At 59.0% G+C, this 22,466-nt stretch overlaps 2 protein-coding genes across 21 annotated transcripts in view; both read left to right on the forward strand.

Moving 5' to 3' along the window:
- KIF1A (kinesin family member 1A) overlaps positions 1–20,046 on the forward strand; it is a 38,484-nt gene extending 18,438 nt beyond the window's left edge. For 3 of the 20 annotated variants that reach the window (XM_027661751.1, XM_027661759.1, XM_027661760.1), the window contains 33 exons: positions 162–268; positions 885–968; positions 1,079–1,259; positions 1,341–1,413; positions 1,664–1,757; positions 1,881–2,029; positions 2,186–2,364; positions 2,452–2,589; positions 3,429–3,683; positions 6,911–7,029; positions 7,109–7,194; positions 7,498–7,636; positions 7,798–7,966; positions 8,308–8,398; positions 8,758–8,876; positions 9,038–9,093; positions 9,757–9,865; positions 9,968–10,034; positions 10,126–10,210; positions 10,548–10,653; positions 12,696–12,722; positions 14,126–14,149; positions 15,560–15,674; positions 15,900–16,033; positions 16,178–16,239; positions 16,351–16,496; positions 16,762–16,974; positions 17,123–17,200; positions 17,475–17,599; positions 17,713–17,877; positions 17,994–18,186; positions 18,262–18,380; positions 19,477–20,046. In XM_027661751.1, the coding sequence (XP_027517552.1) occupies positions 162–268; positions 885–968; positions 1,079–1,259; positions 1,341–1,413; positions 1,664–1,757; positions 1,881–2,029; positions 2,186–2,364; positions 2,452–2,589; positions 3,429–3,683; positions 6,911–7,029; positions 7,109–7,194; positions 7,498–7,636; positions 7,798–7,966; positions 8,308–8,398; positions 8,758–8,876; positions 9,038–9,093; positions 9,757–9,865; positions 9,968–10,034; positions 10,126–10,210; positions 10,548–10,653; positions 12,696–12,722; positions 14,126–14,149; positions 15,560–15,674; positions 15,900–16,033; positions 16,178–16,239; positions 16,351–16,496; positions 16,762–16,974; positions 17,123–17,200; positions 17,475–17,599; positions 17,713–17,877; positions 17,994–18,186; positions 18,262–18,380; positions 19,477–19,519 (3,850 nt within the window). In that variant the 3' untranslated portion in view covers positions 19,520–20,046. The remainder of the gene's footprint in view (positions 1–161; positions 269–884; positions 969–1,078; positions 1,260–1,340; positions 1,414–1,663; positions 1,758–1,880; positions 2,030–2,185; positions 2,365–2,451; positions 2,590–3,428; positions 3,684–6,910; positions 7,030–7,108; positions 7,195–7,497; positions 7,637–7,797; positions 7,967–8,307; positions 8,399–8,757; positions 8,877–9,037; positions 9,094–9,756; positions 9,866–9,967; positions 10,035–10,125; positions 10,211–10,547; positions 10,654–12,695; positions 12,723–14,125; positions 14,150–15,559; positions 15,675–15,899; positions 16,034–16,177; positions 16,240–16,350; positions 16,497–16,761; positions 16,975–17,122; positions 17,201–17,474; positions 17,600–17,712; positions 17,878–17,993; positions 18,187–18,261; positions 18,381–19,476) is intronic. The other 17 variants (XM_027661766.1, XM_027661768.1, XM_027661770.1 and 14 more) reach the window with 13 other exon arrangements.
- A 1,746-nt stretch (positions 20,047–21,792) lies between these two features.
- The window catches only part of ILKAP (ILK associated serine/threonine phosphatase), a 12,763-nt gene continuing 12,089 nt past the window's right edge, over positions 21,793–22,466 (forward strand). Inside the window, exon 1 of the mRNA XM_027661821.1 lies at positions 21,793–21,990. Within this exon, the coding sequence (XP_027517622.1) occupies positions 21,793–21,990 (198 nt within the window). The remainder of the gene's footprint in view (positions 21,991–22,466) is intronic.

Raw genomic sequence — 22,466 nt, forward strand, 5'->3', positions numbered from 1 at the left:
CCCCAAAGTGCCATGGCCACATGTGTTTGCCTGGGAATCTCGTGTGGGATGTTGGTCCAGCTGTGCACCAAGGGTTGCTCCTGTCAGCCCCAAGGATGGATTTGAGGGGAGACTTAAGAGAGGCTGTTTTGAGGAAGAATTGAGCTGTGTTGCCCCCACAGGGTTGGCCGAGAAGATGCTGAGAAGAGGCAGGACATCGTTCTCAGCGGGCACTTCATTAAAGAAGAGCACTGCCTGTTCCGCAGTGACACCAAAACAAGTGGTGAAGGTATTGCTTGTCTGGAGGGGCCCCACTGCCACGGGGACCCACCCCTCTGCATGTCCCCAGGACTTGCCCCCAGCCAGGGGTCCTGCCCTCCTCAAACTAGTAGGGCTTTCCTGCATGGGTGTGGCATCTTCATGCTTCCAGAGTGAGCTGCAACCCTCATGGCTGGGACAGGAGCTTATGCAAGGCATGTGGGAGCAAAGCAAGACAGGGAGATCAAGGAGATCCTGGCTGAGCAGTCTGTAGATGATTCCCCTGCCCAAGATGTGGAGCAGAGTCCACCTTCCAAAATGGCAGGAACCTGGGGGTGAAGGGGCTGTGGGAGATGAGCCTGGGAAGATGGAGTTGCCTTCTGGAGGCTCTGGCCACCTCTCACATTTAGTTTCCAGCTACCCTTAATCCTTGGGACTGCTCTGATTAACATCGGGTTGGCTGAGTCCCGTTGGCTGACTAAGGTGTGGGTGCTGCTGATGGGTCCCCTGAGTGTCCCTCCACACTTGGAGTGCTGTCTGTGGTGGCTCTCACTTTCCAAGGCTGCCAGAGCAGCAGAGCTGGAGATGCAGGATTTATCCTCTGTTTCCACTTTACCTCCCCTCTCCCCTTTCCACCACCTCCTCAGTGATAGTGACCCTGGAGCCCTGTGAAGGTGCTGACACCTATGTGAACGGCAAAAAGGTGACGGAGCCCAGCATCCTGCGCTCAGGTGGGTCCCTGGGGCTGGCACGCTACTGCTGCTCCAACCCACCTCCCTCCCTCCCACGGGGGGCCACGCACTTGTCCCACGTTAAACCCACGACACATGCACCCCTGCAGGAAACCGCATCATCATGGGGAAGAGCCATGTCTTCCGCTTCAACCACCCCGAGCAGGCTCGGCAGGAGCGGGAGCGGACCCCGTGTGCCGAGACCCCCGCAGAGCCCGTGGACTGGGCGTTTGCCCAGAGAGAGCTGCTGGAGAAGCAGGGCATCGACATGAAACAGGAGATGGAGCAGCGGTAAGAGCGTGGGCTGAGGTGCTAGGGAGTTGGGTGTCCACCTCCAGGTTGGTCATCCTCTCCTTCCCCTTTTCCACCCAGGCTCCAGGAGCTGGAGGACCAGTACCGGAGGGAGCGGGAAGAGGCAAACTACCTTCTGGAGCAGCAGAGGCTGGTAGGTGGCCAGGACCTAGCTCCTTCTGAAACTGCCCAGGCATGACTGAGGTCCTGGCAGATGTTTGCATGGGGTAGCTCTGTGTGTTCTAAATACAAGGGCAAGCCTGTTATTCCTGGAGTTGTCCTCATAAACACAGATCCAGAGGAGGAAGGAGGCTGGGATCCTGCAAGGGGGAGTGCTGTGATGTGGCAGCATGGAGTGAGGTCACATCAGTAGGTTGCATCACCCCTCCTCCTGCTTCCCCCAGGACTATGAGAGCAAACTGGAGGCTTTACAGAAGCAGATGGACTCTAGGTATTACCCTGAGGCAAACGAGGAAGAGGAAGAACCTGAGGATGAGGGTGAGGGCTGTGTGACACCACAAGGTTTTGATGCTCTCTGTGGGAGCACAAAGAGTGGATTTGTGGGTGCCCTGGGCACCGATGTCCTGGCAGTGAGGTGACTGTCCCTCTGTGTCCCTGCAGTGCAATGGACAGAGCGGGAGTTTGAGCTGGCCCTTTGGGCCTTTAGGAAGTGGAAGTGGTACCAGTTCACCTCCCTCCGCGACCTGCTCTGGGGCAATGCCATCTTCCTCAAGGAAGCCAACGCCATCAGTGTGGAGCTGAAAAAGAAGGTGGGTGGCTGGGCTCCTCTCTGGCTTGCTGCAGCACTCACAGCGGAGGCCAAGAGAATGGGCAGCTGGGAAGTGCTGAGGAGGGGGTTGCCAGAGGCACCACATGGAACCCTCTGCCCTCCTAGGTGGCTCACCATGCCCTCTGCCCCTCTCCAGGTCCAGTTCCAGTTTGTGCTCCTCACAGACACACTGTACTCGCCTCTCCCTCCTGACCTGCTGCCTCCTGATGCTGCCAAGGACCGGGAGAAGCGGCCGTTCCCCCGGACCATTGTGGCCGTAGAGGTGCAGGACCAGAAGAATGGGGCAACACACTACTGGACCCTGGAGAAGCTGAGGTGGGCAAGTGATGGCTGTGCCGGGAGGGCTTGGGTGCCCACAGCCCTGTGTCTGACCGCTGCCATCTCTGTCCCCTCTCCCTGCAGGCAGCGCCTGGACCTGATGCGGGAGATGTATGACCGAGCAGCAGAAGTGCCTTCCAGTGTCATCGAGGACTGCGACAACGTGGTGACCGGTGGAGATCCTTTCTACGACCGCTTCCCCTGGTTCAGGCTGGTCGGCAGGTGAGCGCTTTGGCTCCTTTGAAGTGTGGCTGGGACCCACAGGTGGTCCTGTGGGAGGACACGCTGCCAGCGCCGCCCACCACGGGCAGGGCATTCATCCCCCCATGGCACCCCGGTGCCCGCCTTACCTGCAATCGCTGTCCTCCACATTGGCTGCCAGGACCCCAAGGGACCCACGGGCAGCTGGCAATGCTTCTGCTGCCTGCCCTGACCCAGTGCTGGGAGCCATGGGCTCTGGGCTTGGTGGGCTGCAGGGGTCGTGGCTGTCCAGCAGGCTGAGAGCCCGTGCCAGCTGCGACCTCCACCCCAGTGGGCACACGTCCCTGCGCACACACTGCTGTCTGAGCATCTGTCTGCACAGTATGTGCCACGTGTCTCCTTGTGCTTCCCACACAGCGGTTGGAAGGGTGCAGTGCCAGCAATGAAGATGGGCCACCCCAGAAAAAGGGTCTGCCCCGGCGGGCAGGGGGATCAGGGGGCTGAGCTGCATGGCCTGGAGGCATCCCCCCGTGCTGCAGCACAGGGAGAGATTCCCTCCAGTAGGAGGGGTGGTGGCAAACCTTGTGCCACCCACTCCATCCCTACATTTCCTGCAAAGCCAGCGAGGGGAGTCCCCAGCGATCACATCAGTTCCTTGGGTTGTTTTTTTCTCCTGTCGTTTGTGGCTTTAGAGATGTACCAGATGGGCAGGTCTTTGTTCCCAATGTCCCTTGATTTAAGGAGACAAAAAACCTGCCCCGAAACCCAACCAAGAAAAAAAAAAAAAAGCAAAATTCCTGTTCTTTCTGTTTGGAACAGCTGGTGTTAACTTGTCTTCTATCTTGTTGTACTAACCTTAGTTCAGATATCTCTGGCTGCAACAGCTCTCCTCTTTTCAACACATGCATGAGCGAGCGCATGGCTGATCTCACCCCCTCCCCTACCTTCTCGAACCCCGACTCCGACATCACCGAGCCTGCTGACGAGCAGCACCAGGGGCAGGAGGAGGAGGAGGAGGAGGAGGACCTGGAGGAAGACATCTTTCCGGAGTGCCCGCTGTGTGATGGCCGGGATCCATTTTACGACCGCTTCCCCCTGTTCAGTTTAGTAGGAAGGTTGGTGAGGTTTTAGGAGAGCATGCCGGGAAGGACCTAGCTCTTTCGCATGAGGGAACTGCTTTTGGACACGACTCCCACCTCCGGGGCGTCCTGGAGGTGAAGGGTGTGGCTGGCTGGGATTGCCGCCAAGCCCAGGTGCCTGGCTGGGTGGTGAGGTGCCCACTGAGGTAGGGCTGTGAGGAGCACAGTGGTGGCAAGGGATGGCAAGACGAGGTGGATGGCACCTGTCTTTAGGCAGGTCCCTCTTTGAGAAGCCCCTGAGAAGGGGAGCTCTGCTGCATGTCCATCCCTGAAGGAGCCGGGGGAGCTACATGGAGGTCTCTATCCTGGGTGTGTCTGTCCCAGGGAGGGCCACCTCCCACCCGGCTCGGGGTGGCCCTGTGGTGCCACTTGCTGGGAACAAGTTCAAAACCCCATGTGCCTCTGGCTCTGGCTTGGCCATCCCAGCTGCATTGGTCAGCATGAGTCCCCCAAATGCAGAGGCTTGGATGTGCCCTGGTGGTTGAGAGGATGAAGCTGAGGGGGGTGAGCAGAGAGCTGGGTGCAGGAGGGAGTGTCAAAAGTGGCCTTTGCTCTTGCCACTTGTACGAAGTGTTGAGCTTGGGGCCACACCTGCCAGCTTGGCAGAGGGGATGTCCAGGGAGGTAGTGGGGACCTGGGTGCAGGCTCCAACTCTTCTTCGGCTCCGGCCAAGGACAAGAGCTTTGATTTCTCATACCTGTTGGCTGGGAGACCCCACTGGGCTCCATCAGTCTTGGCCCGGAGAAGCCCACCAGCTGCCCCAAAGGTGGCTGTGCCACCAAACCTGCAGCCATATGCCCGTCCCCAGAATGGGACGTGGTGCTGCCAGCTCTCTCTAGCGTTTTCCCAAGGGAGTGTGTGCCAGGAGCTGGTCCCAGAGACTCTGCACCAGGCTGGGACTCCCTGAATGGGCTGATCTGGGGCTCCTTTTCCTTAGTGTGCCAGAGCCAGGCCATGTGGTGGGGAGGAGAGACCAGAGCAGGCAGCGAGGGTGGAGGTGGGGTAAGAGTCCTGCAGCCTCAGACCGAAAGAGCTGGGTTCTTCCCCTTTTCTTTTCTTTTTTCCTTTTTTCCTTACAAAAAAAAAAAAACATATCAAAACAACCCCAAAACTGTCAAGGGCACTTCGAAAAACCAAACAAGGCCCTGTGGCAGCGGCCCCACTCTGTGCCGGGGGCATGTTCCCCAGAGCTCAGCACCTTCCAACTTCTTTTGAGTCTGCCCTGGGTTTGGCTCCCCCTGCAGCAGCTCTGCCGGCCACATTTCTTGTGAAGTGTGCTTGGATTGGTTTATGATTGGATCTCGTCTTTGATTTTTTCCCTTTCTTTCCTTTTTTTTCCTTTCTTCTATTTTTTTTTTCATTTTGGTTATTTTAAGGGGTTTTTTATTCTTTTTTTTAGCTGCTGGCTCTATCTCTTCAAAGCTTTAGCGAAAATTGGGGTTATTTCACTTTTGTCTTCCTTTGGAAAGGCTTTTCTTTGGTCTGAGCATGCCATCTTTGCACCTCACCAATCTTGTGGTTAGTGTCCCTGCCCTCCTTCCTCTAGTGAAACACTTGTCCCCCTCCTCCCTGCCTGCCCCACTTCCTTCCCACTTTTCCCTGCCCTCTCCACCCCTCGGCTTTCACAGCAGCTGCCCTGTGATTTTGGGTGGGCAGCTGCACCCAGATCCCTGTGCTTCTGAGAGCTTCCCTGAGCATGTGGTCCCATCAGGAAGCCCTGGCATGGTCCAGCCACTTGTCCCTGGTAGCATCTGAGAAGAGATGCAGTGACATGGGCCCATCAGGAGACGTTCATTTGGCATCACCTGCTTGAGACCTTGGAGACACTTTGCATGGAAAAAGCCTTGAGCAGCAGCTGGAGGTCAATGGGAGTCATCAGAACAGGGGAACCTCTGGACTTTGGGGATCGGGGTGCAAATGTAGGGCTGCAAGAGCCCCTGGGCACTCTGGGGTACCACTGAATGTCTGAGAAGATTCCTGTGAGGTCGGGATGCCCTGAGCAGCGCTGCCAGCCGCCTGGAGTTGCAACCCTCATGGAAGCCTCCTGAAGCAGAGATGTCCTGACCAGCCCCTGCGCCATCCCACCCCGCAACACCCAACGACACTGCGTGTCAAGACGCTGGTGGGTGCCCCAGGGAGAGGTGCTGGGCGCCCCACACCCCCTCTTGCTGGGAGCAGTGCTGCTAGCTTGCACCTCTCAGCAGGGAGCTCGGCGCCAAAGGTGACTTGTCACTGTGGAGGGTATGGAATGCCACCATGGCCAGAGCCAGAGGACCATTGGACAGCTGGCAGTGAGGTGGAGAGAGGCAGCAAGAGGACCCAAAATGCTTGAGAAACAGGGAGCTGTGTCCTGGCAGGAGGTGCTGGCACAGACATGGTGCAGCCATCATGTTGGACCCTAGCACCTCTCCGTGGCAGCATTGGTGACCTGTATGCCATGGAGGACAGGAGGGAGGCTCAGACCTGCCAGGCATGCCATCCATCCCTGTGACATGCTGGCAGGTGGCCCAGGACCCCAAAGCTATGTGTGTGAAGGGATGGGGAGGGAGGACACAGGCCACCCGTGCTGCCAGTCACGCCATGCAGCCTTCCTTCCAGTGGTCCTGCGACACTGAGGGCAGAGCCAGAGCCAGGAACCCCCAGCAGGTTCATCTCTGAAGACTTCTGGCCTCTGTCCAGAACCTCCTCCTCTTACCTCCTTTGCTCCTGACAGCCTCCATCTCCCTCATCACCCACCCTTCCCCCTGCCTTGCCCCTGTCCTCCCCACAGTGACTTTGCAGCCACCCCCTAGTTGTGTCACAGCACCTCCTGCCTAAGTCCTCCAGCTCTCCACCACAGAGAAGGTCCTCTTGCCCTCCAGCTTCATGGTGGCACCAGTGCAGCCCCCTCCAGTCCTGCCTGCCACGCAGGTGACAGCTGGAGGGGTCCGCAAGTCTGGTGTGCTCTGTGGTGCTGCCTGCGGCACGTGCCGCCCTCCTGCCCACCCTCCCGCCCGCGACACGCTGCCCGCCCGCTGCCCCCACCCCTCGCCTGGCCCTGGCTGCCTTCTCTTTAGTTTTGCTTTGCAGCACCGCGGTCGCGCCCTGAGCGGTGACCTGGGATCCCGGCCGCTGCCGGCCACGCCAGCCGTGCCTGGGGACCTGCGGGTGGGAGCAGTGACCATTCTCCCCCCTTGTTGTGTGTCCCCCCCCTTCTCTGGCAGGGCTTTCGTCTACCTGAGCAACCTCCTCTACCCTGTGCCCCTGGTCCACCGCGTGGCCATCGTCAGCGAGAAGGGTGAGGTGAAGGGCTTCCTGCGCGTGGCCGTCCAGGCCATCTCAGGTAGGAGAGAATGCTCCCAAAATGTGCCCCTTGCATCCCCTGCACCCCCTGTGCTGGCTCACTCCCATCCCTCCACCAGCGGATGAAGAAGCCCCTGACTACGGCTCTGGTGTGCGGCAATCAGGGACAGCCAAGATCTCCTTTGATGATCAGCACTTCGAGAAGGTACAGCAGGGCCAGCTCTCAGTGGGTGCCCAGGGACCCCAGACCTCTGCCTGCCACCACGATGCTCCCCACAGGGACCCCCAGGCTCCTAGAGGTGCAGGCATCATGGGAAAGGGACCATCAGGCAGACCCCAGACCTTGGGCACCCACCCGTGCACCCTGCTCTTGCCTGTGTCCCAGAGGGGCTGCCACAACATGGGAGGGGAGAGCTGGCAGTGCCCTGATGCTCTAGGGTGCTAGCAGTGGTGCAAGCGGGACCACCTCAGGGATCACCAGCATCCCTGAGCCCCACTTCTGGCACAGTTCCAGTCAGAGTCGTGCCCGTCTGTGGGGATGTCTCGCTCGGGGACCTCTCAGGAGGAGCTGCGCATTGTTGAAGGCCAGGGGCAGGTCAGCGACTTGGGTCCCTCTGCTGATGAAGTCAACAACAACACCTGTGCAGGTGAGGAGGTGTGACAGGCAGTCTGGGAGCAGTCCCCTGCCCCAGAGCACAGCCTCTTGCACCCGCCCCAGCATCAACAGCCCACTGCCCCAGTGTGGGGCTGCTGGCAGACGCTGAAGGGGTGACACCCTGCCTTGCTAAGGGCCTCTCCATCCCTGCAGTGACCCCAGAGGACCTTCTCCTGGACAGCCCTGAGAAGCCTGTGCCAGACGGGCCGCTGGAGGTGGCTCTGGACCACCTGAAGCTGGGCAGCATCTTCACTTTCCGTGTGACAGTCCTGCAAGCCTCCAGCATCTCTGCAGAATACGCAGACATCTTCTGCCAGTTCAAGTGAGACCCCAGTATCCCCCAGCCCTGCATCTCCCACCATGCTCCAGCCATCGCCTGGGAGCTGGTGGTGAACGTCAGGAAGCCCTACCCCCCACCTGTGAGCCCTTTGTGGATGGGGAGGCAAAACCAGGGGCTGTGGAATGTGCCAGTGCCCTTGTTCAGTTGCTGGCAAAAGGCAGGGAAAGACTCCCATCAGCTTTGGGGGGTGCTGTGCCAGCTAAGGGTGCAGGCGGCAGCCCCAGGGGGAGCGGGCTCTTGTCCTGGTTCCTGCCTTCACTCCCTTCCCTGCTCCAGCATGTCCCCATCCCAAAGCCCCCCAGCTACCTCCCTTGCATCCACAGCTTCATCCATCGCCACGATGAGGCCTTTTCGACAGAACCCTTGAAGAACACGGGACGAGGACCACCACTGGGCTTCTATCACGTCCAGAATGTGCGTAGCTCTCCCACCCCTTTGCCCGTGTGGCTGCTGGGGTCTCTGCGGGGCCATTGGCTGGATCTTCTCCCCAGGGCAGCAGGTTCCTCCTGGCTTTCCCAGCCCTTCACAGCCACCCAGCTAAGCCAACCTTAGATGGTGGATGTGTGAGGGAGAGACCAAAAGCCGCTGCTGTCCACCCAAAAAGGCTGGGATTTCACAGCAGTGGTCTTGGTGGGGAGAGCGTCCCTGAGTGGGGGGAGGAATGGGTGAAGAATGCAGGGGACAGACGGGCTTGCACCCTCGCGAGGGTGCTGTTACTGGCTCTGTCCCCTTTCCCAGCTAAACTGTGCTGGTGGTGGCTCTTTCTCTTGTAGATCGCCGTGGAGGTGACCAAATCCTTCATCGAATACATCAAGAGCCAGCCAATTGTGTTTGAGGTGTTTGGCCACTACCAGCAGCACCCCTTCCCGCCTCTCTGCAAGGATGTCCTGAGGTGGGCACCCCTGGGCCAGCCCCAGCCCCTGGCTGCCCCGGGGGCTCCAGGTGCAGCAGGCTGCCTGGGGACCTGAGAAAGGGTGGCCCCAAGGCATAGGTGGGGTTGGCCAGGTTTGGGGATCCCTGGGGATGCTTTAACCAAGCTGGTTCTGTCTGCAGCCCACTGAGGCCGTCCCGGCGCCACTTCCCCCGTGTGATGCCGCTCTCCAAACCAGGTACGGAACCCGGCCCCCTACTCCTGTGCCCGCCCATATTTCCCATGCTGGGTTCAGGGTTCCCTTCCCCAGACGGACCAGTTAGGATTGCAGGGACACTCAGAAAATGTTCTGTGGGCCAGAGCACCCCAAAGCCCTAGACTCTAATTTCTACCAATACTCAGCAGATGCAAAGGCCCCATCTCACCTCCTGCAGAGTGTCAGGGAGGAGGCTTTTTGTCCTGGGTTGCTCAGATGTCCACCTAGCCCCACCGTCCCACAGGGGTGTTGGGGTCCCCTCAGCACTGGCTGCTGAAACTCCAGTTGCAGAGGTTTGGCTGTACAGTCACCACACCACCACTAGGGAAGCCTCCCACTGGTTGTCCCCAAACAGTCCCTGGAGCTGCACTGTGTGGTTTGGGATCTGTTCATGCCAAGACTGCAGGCACTTGGTGTGCATCCTGGGGATGGGTGAGGCCAGCCTCGTGCTGACACCCTTGGTGCTCCATGCTGGGCAAGGCAAGGGAGAAGGCACGCCAGTGATTGGCAAGCTCCCTGGGATGACGCTCTTGTTGCCACCTCTGCATGTGTTCCCATGGTCCCTGCCTGCTCTGCCCTTTCCCTGCCATCGTGTGCCCCTAGTGGTCGGCTCAACCTCTTAGTTGTCTTTCCAACTCACTGCAGTGCCTGCAACAAAGCTGAGCACCATGACTCGGCCCAGTGCCGGCCCCTGCCAGTGCAAGTACGACCTGATGGTCTTCTTTGAGATTTGTGAGCTGGAGGCCAATGGCGAGTAAGTCCTGCTGGGAAAGGGAGGCAACGGGATTTGCCAAGTGCTCAGCACCTCTGGGCAGGCTGGCAGGACTCTGTGTCACGCCACAATCCTCTCTCCCAGCTACATCCCTGCTGTTGTGGACCATCGTGGAGGCATGCCGTGCCATGGGACCTTCCTCCTCCACCAGGTACTCTCTGCCCAAAATGCTGTCCTGGCTCTGACTCCTGCTGGGACCTCTGTTAACCACTGTCCCTTCTCTCTGGCCTCGTGGGTCTCAGGGCATCCAGAGGAGAATCACCGTCACCTTGGTGCATGAAACAGGCAGCCTCATCCGCTGGAAGGAAGTGCGGGAGCTGGTTGTGGGTAAGCCAAGCCAGCCTTCAGCCCCACCAAGTCACCTTCTTGGGCTGTTTCACGTTCCCATGTTCCCACATTCCCATGAGGGGCTTTACGCCTCATCTCCCCTCCTGCCCTGCAACAGCAAAGCGGCAGCTGCCTGGCAGGTGGCACCAGGACACCTCACCCCCTGCCACCTGTCCGGCAGCTGGACCAGAATCTCCAGTGCTGAATGGCCAAGTGCTGGGCAGCTGCTGTCTCTGACAGGGGGGGCTGCAGGCAGGTGGTCTGCCCTTGTCTTTGCCGGGACCCTCCCAGGGCCACTGCCTGTCATCTGAGAGGCATCCCTTTGCTGTGTTTGCAGGTCGAATTCGGAACACCCCAGAAGCAGATGAGTCACTCATTGACCCCAACATCCTGTCCCTGAACATCCTCTCCTCCGGGTACATCCACCCCTCCCAGGATGACCGGTGCGTGATGCTTTCTTTCTTGCTCTTCCCCTGCTGTGGTGAGGGATGGACGGGGGCAAGTAGCAGTCCCTCTCTTCCCTGGAGAGCTCTGGGACCCTCTGCAGGGTCCTGCTGACCCATTGCTGCCTTGAGGCAGGGTTTTTCTGGAGCTGCTTGGTGTTCAGGGCTGCCAGCCCTCTTCCTCCTCCTCCCTCAGGCCTTGATGCGCTGGGGAGAGCACTACAGGGAATCTGTGTGTGGGTGCTGTTCTCTGGTACCAGCTGTGACCGCCTGACACAGCCAGTTGGTGCCAGTGCTGGGAGGACGTCCCACCTCTGTGGCTGGGGGGGAACTGCCACATAGGCTGTTTTTCCCATTTCCCAGCAAACTTGCTGGAAAGGCCACTTGTGACCATGGCAGGTCCCCATCTGTGTGGAAGTGATGCAGGAAAGCTATTCCCATCGGTGTGGGTGACTCTGGGGATGCCCACCCCTTCCTGCCTGACCCAGGGGGCTGTCATGGAATCATAGAACCACAGAGTGATTGGGGTTGAAAGGGACCTTAAAGATCATCTCATTCCAAACCCCGCTATGAGCAGGGACACCTTCCACTAGACCATGTTGCTTAGAGGTGTCCCCGCTGTACATTTGACAGAGTGTGAAAGCAGCAGGACTGGAAGATCTTTATGTCTTAAGATCTCCCTGGCTGGGTCCTTCGGCGGCAGGGGGAGTAGTGGGTGCAGAGGGCACAGCTCTCCTCTGCACCAGGGCTACTGGTGAAACTCAGGGACTGGTGGGGGTGTCTGGCCAGAATGTGTGGGTGCAGCAGCTGTGACAAAATGGGGATGGTCGCTGCCAGCACCAGGAGCAGCAGGACTGGTCCTTGGCTGTGTGCATTGTGGTTGCTGGTGCAGGATCATCCTGGTGAGGAATGGGGACCACTTTTTCCCTTTTCTTTTTTGGGTTACCACTGCCCCGAGGAGGCCTGTCCCAAGGCAAGGTGTTTTGAAGGGGAATCATGGGGCTCTGGATGGGAGGTGCTACCCTGAGCACGCTCAGGCAGTTCCTGGACATGGCAGAGTGACCCGCACAGAGTACCTGGGCAGCAAAGCTGAGTCATGGGGTCAGTGTGTGTGCAAGTGTCGGACCAGGAGACTTTGTCACAGCCTTGGGGATACAGAAGGAGGCCACATAAGGATGGTCAGGAGAGGAAGGCCTGGCCCAGTGGAGCAATGGTGGCTTTTTTGCTGGGAGCTGGGTGGCTGTGGCACCCACAGGCTCTTGGGGCTGCACTGCGTTTTGTCAGCTCCTGATCTGGCCACTTTGTCCCAGGTGCAGCCAAATGAGATCTTCAGCATGTCTAGGGTAGCCTGGCAGGAGTGACATGCCTCCTGCTCTGCTTTCCACCCCACAGGTCCTGCAGGACAAGGAGACACAGCTTGGGCTGAGGGGATGCTTGGGGTGTGGAGAGGAGCATGGAGACAGGGGGCTTGGATTTTGCATCTGCACGCTCAGAGAGTCTGTGCCTCAGGGTCAGCCCCAATTTGGGGGCACAGGCTGGCGTGCATGCCATGTCCATCCCATATCCATCCCATGGAGCCCATGCCCATTGTTGGGCAGGGAGGAGGGCACGGCCAGCTGCCCGCAGGGCACTAGCTGCAGTGCCCCCCGCTTCCACCCCGCATGCAGACACGCATGCTTCACCCTGCAGCTGTGAGGCCAGGCAGAAGGAAGGCAGCAAGCAGGGATAGTGCCCACTTCATCCTCCTCCCAGCTGCTTGCGTTCCCCGCTTTGCTGCCTTGTGCCACGCAGCCTCCATTGCCTGGAGCAGCTCTAGCTCCCCCTCTGCAGCCTTCCCAGCCCCCCGGAGCCACTCAGAAGGAGGCTGGGGGAGTAGTCCAGCTCTCTCCCCAGAACCCATCCATTCCTGCATCCAGTGTCCAGAGAGGAGGCCCCAGAGAGGAGGCATGGGGGGCAGTGCCTGGTGTCCCCCCTCGCTTCCCCCAGCTGCTGCTGCCCATCCGAGCCCACACTAACCATGTGATTGTTTTGTGTTTTTGCAGGCAGTTTCTTGATTCGGATATGCCTAGGTATTATTTGTTTCCATTGGGTTTTTTTCCACTCCCCCTTCTTCTCTCCTTTCTTTCTCTACCCCCTTGCCTCGGCACGCTCACTCCCGCCGGAGGCAGCATTTGGACATCCAGCCCCTCATCCCTCCACATGCCCCATCCCTCCTCCCTCTTGCCCTGGCACCTCTCGCTCACTTGGCCCCTTTTGCTGTTTGTTTGGGCCACGCTCTGGCTGGCTGCCGCTCCCCCTCGCACGCCTGCATCCCCATTGCCTGATTTTGGTTTTATTCTTGCTTTTCGACTTCGCTACTCTCCCATCTCTCTGGCATATGGCACCGAGTGTGCCAGACCCTCGTTGTCTCCTTCCCCAGCCCCAGCTCGGCCCCTGATGCCACTTGGAGTAGCTGCAGGGCTGGTGTGGACAATGGGAGTTTTGGAGCATGTCCTGTCCTCTCCCAGGCACTCAATGACAATGGCAGTTGGTGTGGCAGCAGCTGGCCACCCCGTGCACGGTTGTCCTGTGGGTATAGGTGTGGCACACGGGCAGCGTGTGTCTGTACACAGGTGTGGCAGTGGGGGCGCACACCCGTACCACAGCACAGACTGTTGTACCCCTGTGTAAAGGGGCAGCAGCTGTTCCAGAACTGCAGGCTTTAGCTGGGACTGCTGGGTGAGCCTGGTGAGTGGCGTGTGGGTGAGAGGCACCAGAGCTGGGGATGTGCCAGCAGCTTCTGGATGGGAGCATCGCCGAGGGCCCGGAGGAGAGGGCATCTCACCGCTGTGCTCATGGCAGAAGAAGAGGGGGATGTGCCTGGGAGACAAGGGATGGGATGCCCTGAGTTCTGGTGGGCTCCATAACTTTGTGCCTGGGAGGTTGTCCTCTTTACAGTAACTCAAAGCTGGTCCTGCTCAGAGGTGTTGAAGGGCAGAGCTGTCCTTCTCAGCTGAATACAGCATGGATCCAGGCCCCTCACTGCAGGAGAGGTTGCCCATGGTCTCTCAGCACAGTGATGAGAGACCTGTAGACCAAGGGATGGGCCAAGAAATCATCTGCTGTGTGGGTGGTGGTAGGATGGCTGTTTCCCCCCAATTGGCACCGTCCCAGGGGATTGTGCTGGGTGGGAGCTCTTTGCCCTGCGATGGTATGAGGGTGGATAAGGGGATAGGGAGCATATGTGCTTGCTTCTGAGGTGCTGGACTGTGAGGAAAGTGGGAGGCTGAGGGTCTCCACCCAGGCGGGTAAGCCTCTGTCTGCCTTCACTGAGCTCCTTTTGGGTTCCCATTTGGGGTCCAGCTAGGCAGGAGCTCCCTTGGCCAGCAGTGCTAATACGGGTTGAGTCCCTTCAAAAGGGGCTCTTCTGACCTGTCGTTTCTCTGTGTGTGTATGTGTGTGTGTTTGTCCTTGGGTCGCCTTCCACTTATAGCATTTCGCTGGGAAATGACACTAGGTATTTCACGCGCACCTGCTCGGTCTGGTCCCTCCTGCTTTTTTCTCTTTCCCCTTTGCCTCTTCCCTTTGCTTTTTGCTCTTTTTCCCCTCCCCTGAGGCTCCTCTTTTCCTCCTCCTCCTTGGGGAGTGCTCTCTTCTCAAGCGACCTGTGTCTGCAAAGCAATCCTTTGCCTTGGCTCTGTCTCACGCCAGGGGATTTTATGCATTTTACACACCTTCTGAAAGCGTCACTCTCCCTCTTCTTCTAATGCGAGGGAAATTACAGTTAAGAGCCTCTCCCTGCTCCTGCTGGCTGCCCCCGGCTCTTGTTAAAATTGCTCCTCAGCCACCTGGATGCTGCTTTGGGGACATGCTGAAGTGAGACATGGCTGAGCCATGGCTTCCTGAGGACGCTCGGGCAAGAGCCAGGGCTGCGGCAGCTCTGGGTGGCTTTGGGGAGTGGGTGTACCATAAAGCCAGGGTTGGCCTGGGAGGGAGCCCTGGAGTGCGGTATGGGGTGAAATGGGGATCCCCCATGCTCTCTTACCGGAGCCACCTCCTGCTTCCCCCCCCCTCGATTGCCCACCCAAGGAGGGCAGCTGCCACTCTGGCTCTGAGTGGCTGTGCTGTCCTCTCCGGGACCCTGTAGGCATAGATGAGTGGGACCAGGTGTCCCCTGCTCCTTCTTTCAGCCTGGAAGCCATGGAAGACACAGCAAGGGGCCTGAGGCAGCAGGGTGAGAATGGGGCTGGCGATGAGGGCAGACCAAGAGCCAGGGGAGACAGCCTGACAAGGGCCAGCCACCGAATCATGGTCCTCAGCTTCTTGCTGGGGCCCAGGGCTGGCAGACAGGAGCAGCCCTGGGGAAAGGGACCTGGCTGGTGGGGGGGCTGCACGCCCAGAGTTGGGCTGGCAGCAGCCTCTCAGTGCTGAGCATCCTCCCTCCTTTCCCTTCTGGCCATTGTCACCTGAATGGCAGCAGCCGCTCCTGGCAGGGGCTGAGGGGTGCTGTGTGCCCCAGGCTGGAGGGTGGGGACTGGCCTGGGTGCACTGGGGATGGCAGCCCCCTGCTCTGAGCACGGGGATGGGGCATGAACCCTCCTTTGCCCTCCTTTGCCTTCCCAGCCTGCTCTGCCTTGCCTGCACCCCAGTTGAGCCCCCCCTCCTCCCACGGTCCCTGCTCCCCAAAACCCCATTGGCCATTTCGAGGGTGCCATGTCCTCCTCCCACCACACCTTATGCCCTTTTGCTTTGAGCCTGTGTCCTCTGGAGTGGCTGTCCCCACCTGTCCCCACTGCACATGCATGTCTCTGTGTCCTTGCAGGCCTGCTGCAGCGCTGTGGGGGGGATGATGGCATCTCCTTGCTTGCTCGCTCGCCAGAGGTTCCAGGGGGGTTGTTTTACCTGCCCTGCTGTGTTTTTTTGGCAGGACTTTCTACCAGTTTGAGGCGGCGTGGGACAGCTCCATGCACAACTCGCTGCTGCTCAACCGTGTCACCCCGTACCGGGAGAAGATCTATATCACCCTGTCAGCCTACATCGAGGCAAGGACCTTGGCTGGGGTCATTATACACCAACAAAGTCTGGTATTTCCCCTGCCATTGGGGTGCAGCCAGTGTGAGCTCCTCTTAAGCCAGTGCTTATGGAGTGCAGGGTTCAACTTGTACCTTGGGGGCCCTGTGGGACCCTGGGAGTGGAAAGTGCTGGGCACAGGGGTGGGAGAGACTTGCTGGGCAGCCCCCTGATGCCTCCCCCCTGCCCTGCTGCAGATGGAGAATTGTACTCAGCCCGCTGTCATCACCAAAGACTTCTGCATGGTTTTCTACTCCCGGGACGCCAAACTTCCCGCCTCCCGCTCCATCCGCAATCTTTTTGGCAGCGGCAGCCTGCGGGCTTCTGAGAGGTACCGGGACACTCCTGCCTTTTGGGGACAGGAGAACCCTCACCCAAGTGCTGGAGCTCTCCTTTCACCCAGCAGCCTGGGCGAAATAACTGGGGTGTGGGGATGGGGCAGAGCCAGTAACGCTTCATCTCTCTTCGCTCACAGCAATCGTGTGACCGGAGTCTATGAGCTCAGCCTCTGCCGTGTGGCCGATGCCGGCAGCCCAGGTGGGTGCCACGCCTCTGCCCAGGTGTTCATCTGGGTCTGGGAGGCACAGCCAGGCATTTGGCTTGGAGGCTGTGCATTTGTCCCCCCCAGCTGTGCGTCTGTGCCCGCAGGGATGCAGAGACGGCGACGGCGCGTTCTGGACACCTCCGTTGCCTATGTGCGGGGAGAGGAGAACCTGGCTGGCTGGCGGCCCCGCAGCGACAGCCTCATCCTTGACCATCAGTGGGAGCTGGAGAAACTCAGCCTCCTGCAAGAAGTAAGAGCCTGAGCTAGAAATGGGCTGAAATGGTGAAACTGGCAGCTCAGCAGCCCCTCACCCTGCTGGTGCTGGGGAGATTCCCCACCCTGCGTGTCACAGCCCTCTTGGTTGAAGGAGGAGGCAGGAGCAGGGCTGTGCCACTCGCTCCTGTGAATTGCCGTCAGCCAGACCCCAGCAGACCCAAAGCTAACGAGCAGATGGGGTTAAGGGGGCCTGGGGAGGGGGAAGGGGGCCACTCCTGAGCCTGAGTGCCTGTGCCTAGGTGGAGAAGACAAGGCACTACCTGCTACTGCGTGAGAAGCTGGAGACGACCCAGCGTCTGGGTCTGGAGACCCTGTCCCCCTGCTCCGGTGAGGACTCTGAGTCCCGAAGCACCTCCTGCGTCTCCTCCCCACTCTCTGCCGACGGGGCCCCTGAGGGCCGCACCTCACCCCCTGAAACCCCCAGCGAGAGGCAGAAGGAGCTGGCTGTGAAGGTACCATCCTGCAGCATCCCCGGCTTGTGGGGATGAAGCCAGGAAGTGGCTTCCACTGGGCAGCTGGGGATTGTGGCAGTAGCAAGCCCAAGAGGAGTGGGAGGAGGAAGGTGCCTCGTGCCCCACTGTCCTTCTCCTCTCTCTGCAGTGCTTGCGCCTGCTCACGCACACCTTCAACAGGGAGTACAGCCACAGCCATGTCTGCATTAGCGCCAGTGAGAGCAAGGTAATGCTGCTGCCACGGGCTCTGTGGGGGCCAGGAAGGGTGTGTGCCTGGGGGAATGGCTGGGCAGGGGCTAGATGGGCACTATGGCACAAGTCATCCCTGTTCCAGGGTCTCTGCTCCCTCTGCCTGCCCTGGTATTCCCAGAGCTGGTGGCTCTAAGGACTATGCCAGGAGTGTACCTTGCCAGCCAGGGGTCTTGCTTCTCCCCATATGAGCAGGAGCCTGTGCCTGGCTTTACGCAGAAACTCTAGTCCACATCTCCATTCCTCCACAGCTGTCTGAAATGTCCGTGACCTTGATGAGAGACCCCTCCATGTCAGCTCTTGGGGTCACCACTCTCACCCCCTCCTCGACCTGCCCATCACTGGTGGAAGGACGTTACAATGCCACGGAGGTCAGGTAAGAAGCTGGCGGGGGAGTTCTGGTGGCATTCCCCAAGCAGGGCAGCTGTATCACTGGGACACAGTCCTGGCCTATGGATATTTCCCAGCCATACTCTTCCTACATTCCAGCCTCTCCTCCTTCCCCAGACCCCAGCAGGTTTCCTCCAGGGCAGACAGCCCTGACCTGGAGCCTGTGGTAGAAGGAGAGCAGAAGAAGTCCCCAGCCCGCCGACCTGAGGAGGAGAAGGAGCCCCAGCGTTTGCTGGTGCCTGACATCCAGGAGATCCGAGTCAGGTAGGAGTGACTGGGGCAGCCAACGAGGGGAGCGCCTATGGGCAGGTGGTACCATGCCCTAGCATTGCCACCTCCTCGTGGTCTGTATCCCACCCTGACCTTGGTCCCTTCTGCAGCCCCATCGTCTCCAAAAAGGGCTACCTGCACTTCCTGGAGCCCCACACCAATGGGTGGGTGAAGCGCTTCGTGGTGGTTCGGCGCCCATACGTCTACATCTACAACTCGGACAAGGATGCAGTTGAGAGGGCCATACTCAACCTCTCCAAGGCCCAGGTGGAGTACAGTGAGGACCAGCAGGCCATGCTCAAGGTAGGGCACTGGGAGCCAACCCCGCTCCATGCACCCCCTTGAGCAAGAGACTCAGCCCCGGCTCTCCCTCGGCAGACCCCGAACACGTTTGCGGTGTGCACGGAGCACCGGGGCATCCTGCTGCAGGCGAGCAGTGACAAAGACATGCACGACTGGCTCTACGCCTTCAACCCTCTCCTGGCTGGATCCATAAGGTACTGGGCACAAGGGGGGAAGGAGGGTGCAGAGAAGCCATTGGTGGGGGTCTGCAGGTAGCCAAGCATGCTCCCTACCCTGCTCCCAGTGCTCTCCCTGATGCAGCCCCCAGACGGGTGTGGGGAGCATCTCCTTTACAGACCTGTGCCTGGACGGGCTGTCAGCTGGCAAAACTTGGAACATATTGATTTTGCTTTCAGCTCCTCCACTTTTAAATGCTTCAGTCTAGGGCCAGATCTCAGCTGGTACAGAAGCACTTTTATGCTGAGCTCAAAGCAACATCCATGCCTGGTGGTAGGGATACTGGCCTGTCACTGTTGTTGAGACTGTCTCACAGAGTTTTTGAGACTGTTAAGGAAACCTTCCTATCTGACCGTCCAGGAGCCACTCTGGAAGTCACACCTGCACCACCTGAGCTGGGACTGAGACCCCTTCACAGTGGGAGGTTCCAGTGAGCTGAAAGTGGCCTTGCTTCACTCTCACTCACCACACTCACACTCAGACAAGCTTTCCTCACAGGCTCGGTCACCAGTTTCTCATAGCAGAATCTCAGACATCTTGATCCTTAAAATAATTTAATCATGATGCAATAACAAAACAGCAGCTGGAGCTGGGTGCCTCCAAGGAGGGACCCCAACAAAGGAAACCCTGGGCTTTTATACCCTTTCAGTCTAATGGCATGAAAGTCTGGGTTCCTCAGCTCCTCCTGTGTGTGTCAGTGTCCCTCACCCACCTTGGCCACAGGTCCCTGTGTCCTTTGTTATGCAAAGGGTCAGCAGTTCACAGCCCCTCACCCCAGAGCTCAACCTGCGGCTGGAACTGCAGCTGCACACCGAGCTACCTGCACTAAATGTATTCATTCCTCAACAAGACCATCTCATGGAGTTCTTGAGAGCATCTTAAGTGGCAGGTCTAGGGGAGTAGGAGTAAATGCACAGAAACGTGCATGCTCTGGCTAAAGAGACATTAACTCTGTGTCCCTCCACTTCTGTCTGGATTCAAGCATCAGCCTGGAGGCAGGACACTAAACCTGGGAGTCCACACCTCTCCTTGTCCACGTCTCTAACACCTTTTGTCCCTTGTTTTCCAAATCAGATCCAAGCTGTCCAGAAGGAGAACAGCCCAGATGAGAATCTAACCTGAAAAACACCTTCCACCTCATCCGTCTGCCAACAGGATCAAGATAGCTGATTCTGTCTGAAGACTCCCCATGTTAATGTCTGATCTCTCACACCATCTGCTGCCCCAGCTCTCTGCTCCATGGAAGGATCTGTCTCGATTCACACCTTCACAGGGGAAACTCACTTCCGTTTGTAGCTGCAAAAGCCTGGACCTGCCTGGGCAGGATTCCTTGTGCTTGTGCCATCTTCTGCCTGTCCTCCCATGGGTGACCTTCATATCACACCATCTAACGCTCCAAAAAGGTCCCTACCAGAGGGGAGGGAGTGAGGAGGGTAGTTTTGGCTAAAAGCTGGTCTTTGATCTACAGAGGTGGGAATTCAGTAAAGCTCAGAGGTGGGAGAGCAGGAGGAATTGCCCCCAGGCGAAGGGAAAGTGGTAGTTTAGGACTTCCTAATTAACTGATATTTCTGCAAGAGACAGCAGACTAAGATCAGGTGTCAGTACTCTAAGATTATATTTATAAAGTATTTATTTCTATTTACATCACAAAAATCCCATAAATTGAGTCCTGGTCCCTGGCCAATGCCTCCCCCAGACAAGGGAGAGCCTTGGTGGTGGGCTGGGGAGATGCCTTCCCCAGTACATCCCTGGCTTGTGCCCGGTGGCAGCGGAGCTCTTGTCCTTGCTCCCTGCCCTTCCCCAACCATCTGCTTTGCCCTCCCCTGCAGCTTAAACAACTTCTCCTCCGAGCAGTGGCTGGACAGCCCACCTAAAGAAGGCAATTCCTACCTGCCCATCTACCTCTGGGAGGGAGGAGCCTGCTGTCTCAGCTGGCCAAGGCACCCACATCCATGCAGATGGGTCACCGCACTTTCAAGCTTGGTCCTACCAGAGGGAAAAGGAGAGCTCTGGGAATGGCTCTGCCTGCCACCCTATGCTGGGCTACTCTCTCCAACCAAAAGAACATGGGCCACCTCCACTATCCCAGCCCAGGTGTCTTGTCCAAAGGGATTTCCCACTCTTAGGGCAGGATGCCAAGGGTCCCATCCCTGCAGGGAGTGTGGAGGTTCAGGTGGAATGGGAAAATTCTCCAGGAGCTGGGGCTAGGAACAACCATCCCAACCAACAGCATCCTCGTTGCCCTTCCCCAAAAGGGCTTGCACATCCCTTCTACTCCCAGCAGGACAACAGGCTCAAAGCAGGCCAAAGGGGCAGGGGAGAGGCTGGCCTGGGTGTGTCGGGGTGGGGCTTCTTTTTTCTGTTGTAACTGGTGTTTTCTCACTCCTCTTCCTCTGCTGCAGAAGTGAACACCCACCTCCCCTCCCCCTGCCTCCATCAGCACGTTAATCTGGGGGCTTCCCATGTCAGACGTGTCTTTGCTGAAAAGACCTCCTCCAGCCATCACTGCTTCCCACCTCCTCCAGCAGCAGCTCTCCCTCTCCTCCTTCTCCTGCCTCTCACCCATGGGTAGATGTTTTCATTCAGGGCTTCCCGAGTGGCCAGTGGTCCAGCACAGCTCCAGGCAGGAAGGAGAGCATCTCCCAGGCACCCCTCCAGCTTTGCTGTCCCTCGTCCAGCACGGCTGTGCCCTGGCTCTGCCGCACTCCCTGCGCTGTCTGTGGGGTGTGTGTGTGTGTGTGTGTGTGCGTGTGTTGGACGTGGTGCTGTCTTCTCGTTACACTTGTGTTGTGGGGGGCACGGACAGGTAGGGACGTCGCAGGTGGGCTGAGGTTTGCACGGGCCCCCTCACTGCACGTCAGGCGCCCTTTAGCCTGGGTTTCACATCACAGAAAGGGCTTGGGGATTCTTCTTGAGCACGTGCTAGCTCTGCCTGGCCTCACCACAGCTCCTTGGGCATCTCACCCCATTGCTACAGCCCAAAGCTGCATTGGGGCTGCTCCTCTCAGCCCTGCTCTCCCACCCAGGACACGCTCCCCATCACACTGGGCTATTTTCCTCCCTGTGATCCATTTTAGAGACCTGGAGGCCAACTCATGCCCTTTATGGAGGAAGAGGTGCCAGCCCAGAGGCACAGAGAGGCTGAGCTGGGGCAATACAGGGCTCCAGGCTGTGACATCCTGGCTCCCATGCCCTGGACAAGGACTAGTTGGTACCATCCTAAATTTCAATGCAAGGGGCTAAGGATGGCAACAGTGGGTGCCTGAGGGGCAAGGGGAGGCTCTTCCAGCGTGGAGGCAGCTTCTGGCAGAGATGGGACCCGTGTCTGTCAGGGACCAGACACAGGTTCACTGGCCAGGGCCAGACCGTGCTACCTGTGCCACAGGCGAGATGCAGCCAGGGGAAGGGCTTCCTCTAGCCAGAGCCGAACCGTGCCTGAGGCCAGCAAACCTGCAGAGCAGGCGGCTCGGCTGGGGATCGGGGCCAAAGGAGAAAGGGCTGCCCGCCAGATGCTGCCGCGCCTGTCCCCGGCACAAGGGCCACCCCTGCCGTCTTACCAGCCGCACTCTGGCCAGCACCGCGCTCCTGGTCAGGACCCTGGCACCCATCCCCTCCACCGCCCCGGGACAAGGAACACAAAACGGAGGTTTAGGCAGGACTGGGAGCCCCACCGGAAAGGAAACTCCACAGGGCAGCGGTGGCACGGAAGGCGGGCACCGGCGGGCAGGCCGGGCCTGAGGAGTGGGAGGGAGGGAGGGAGGCCGCACTGCCCGCCCTGCGATTCCCGCCGGGGTGGGCGGTGAGGGTGGCGGTACCGCGGGTCCCGGCCGTCCGTGCGCACGTGAGGCTTGTTCGGTTCTGAAATAAATGTGGCATTTAACGCAAATCCCGTGCGGCTGAGGCTCCTCACTGAGGCCGGCGGGGGAGGGAGGGAGATGGGGGGAGGGCCGGAGCACCGACCGGCGGCACCGACCGGCAGCACGGCAGCTCTGACCGGCGGGTCGGCAGCTCTGACCGGCGGGTCGGCAGCTCTGACCGGCGGCTCGGTAGCTCTGACCGGCGGC

This window comes from Corapipo altera, unplaced genomic scaffold (genome assembly GCF_003945725.1).
Source record: "Corapipo altera isolate COAL_440 unplaced genomic scaffold, ASM394572v1 175, whole genome shotgun sequence".
In the NCBI taxonomy this organism is placed as follows: domain Eukaryota; kingdom Metazoa; phylum Chordata; class Aves; order Passeriformes; family Pipridae; genus Corapipo; species Corapipo altera.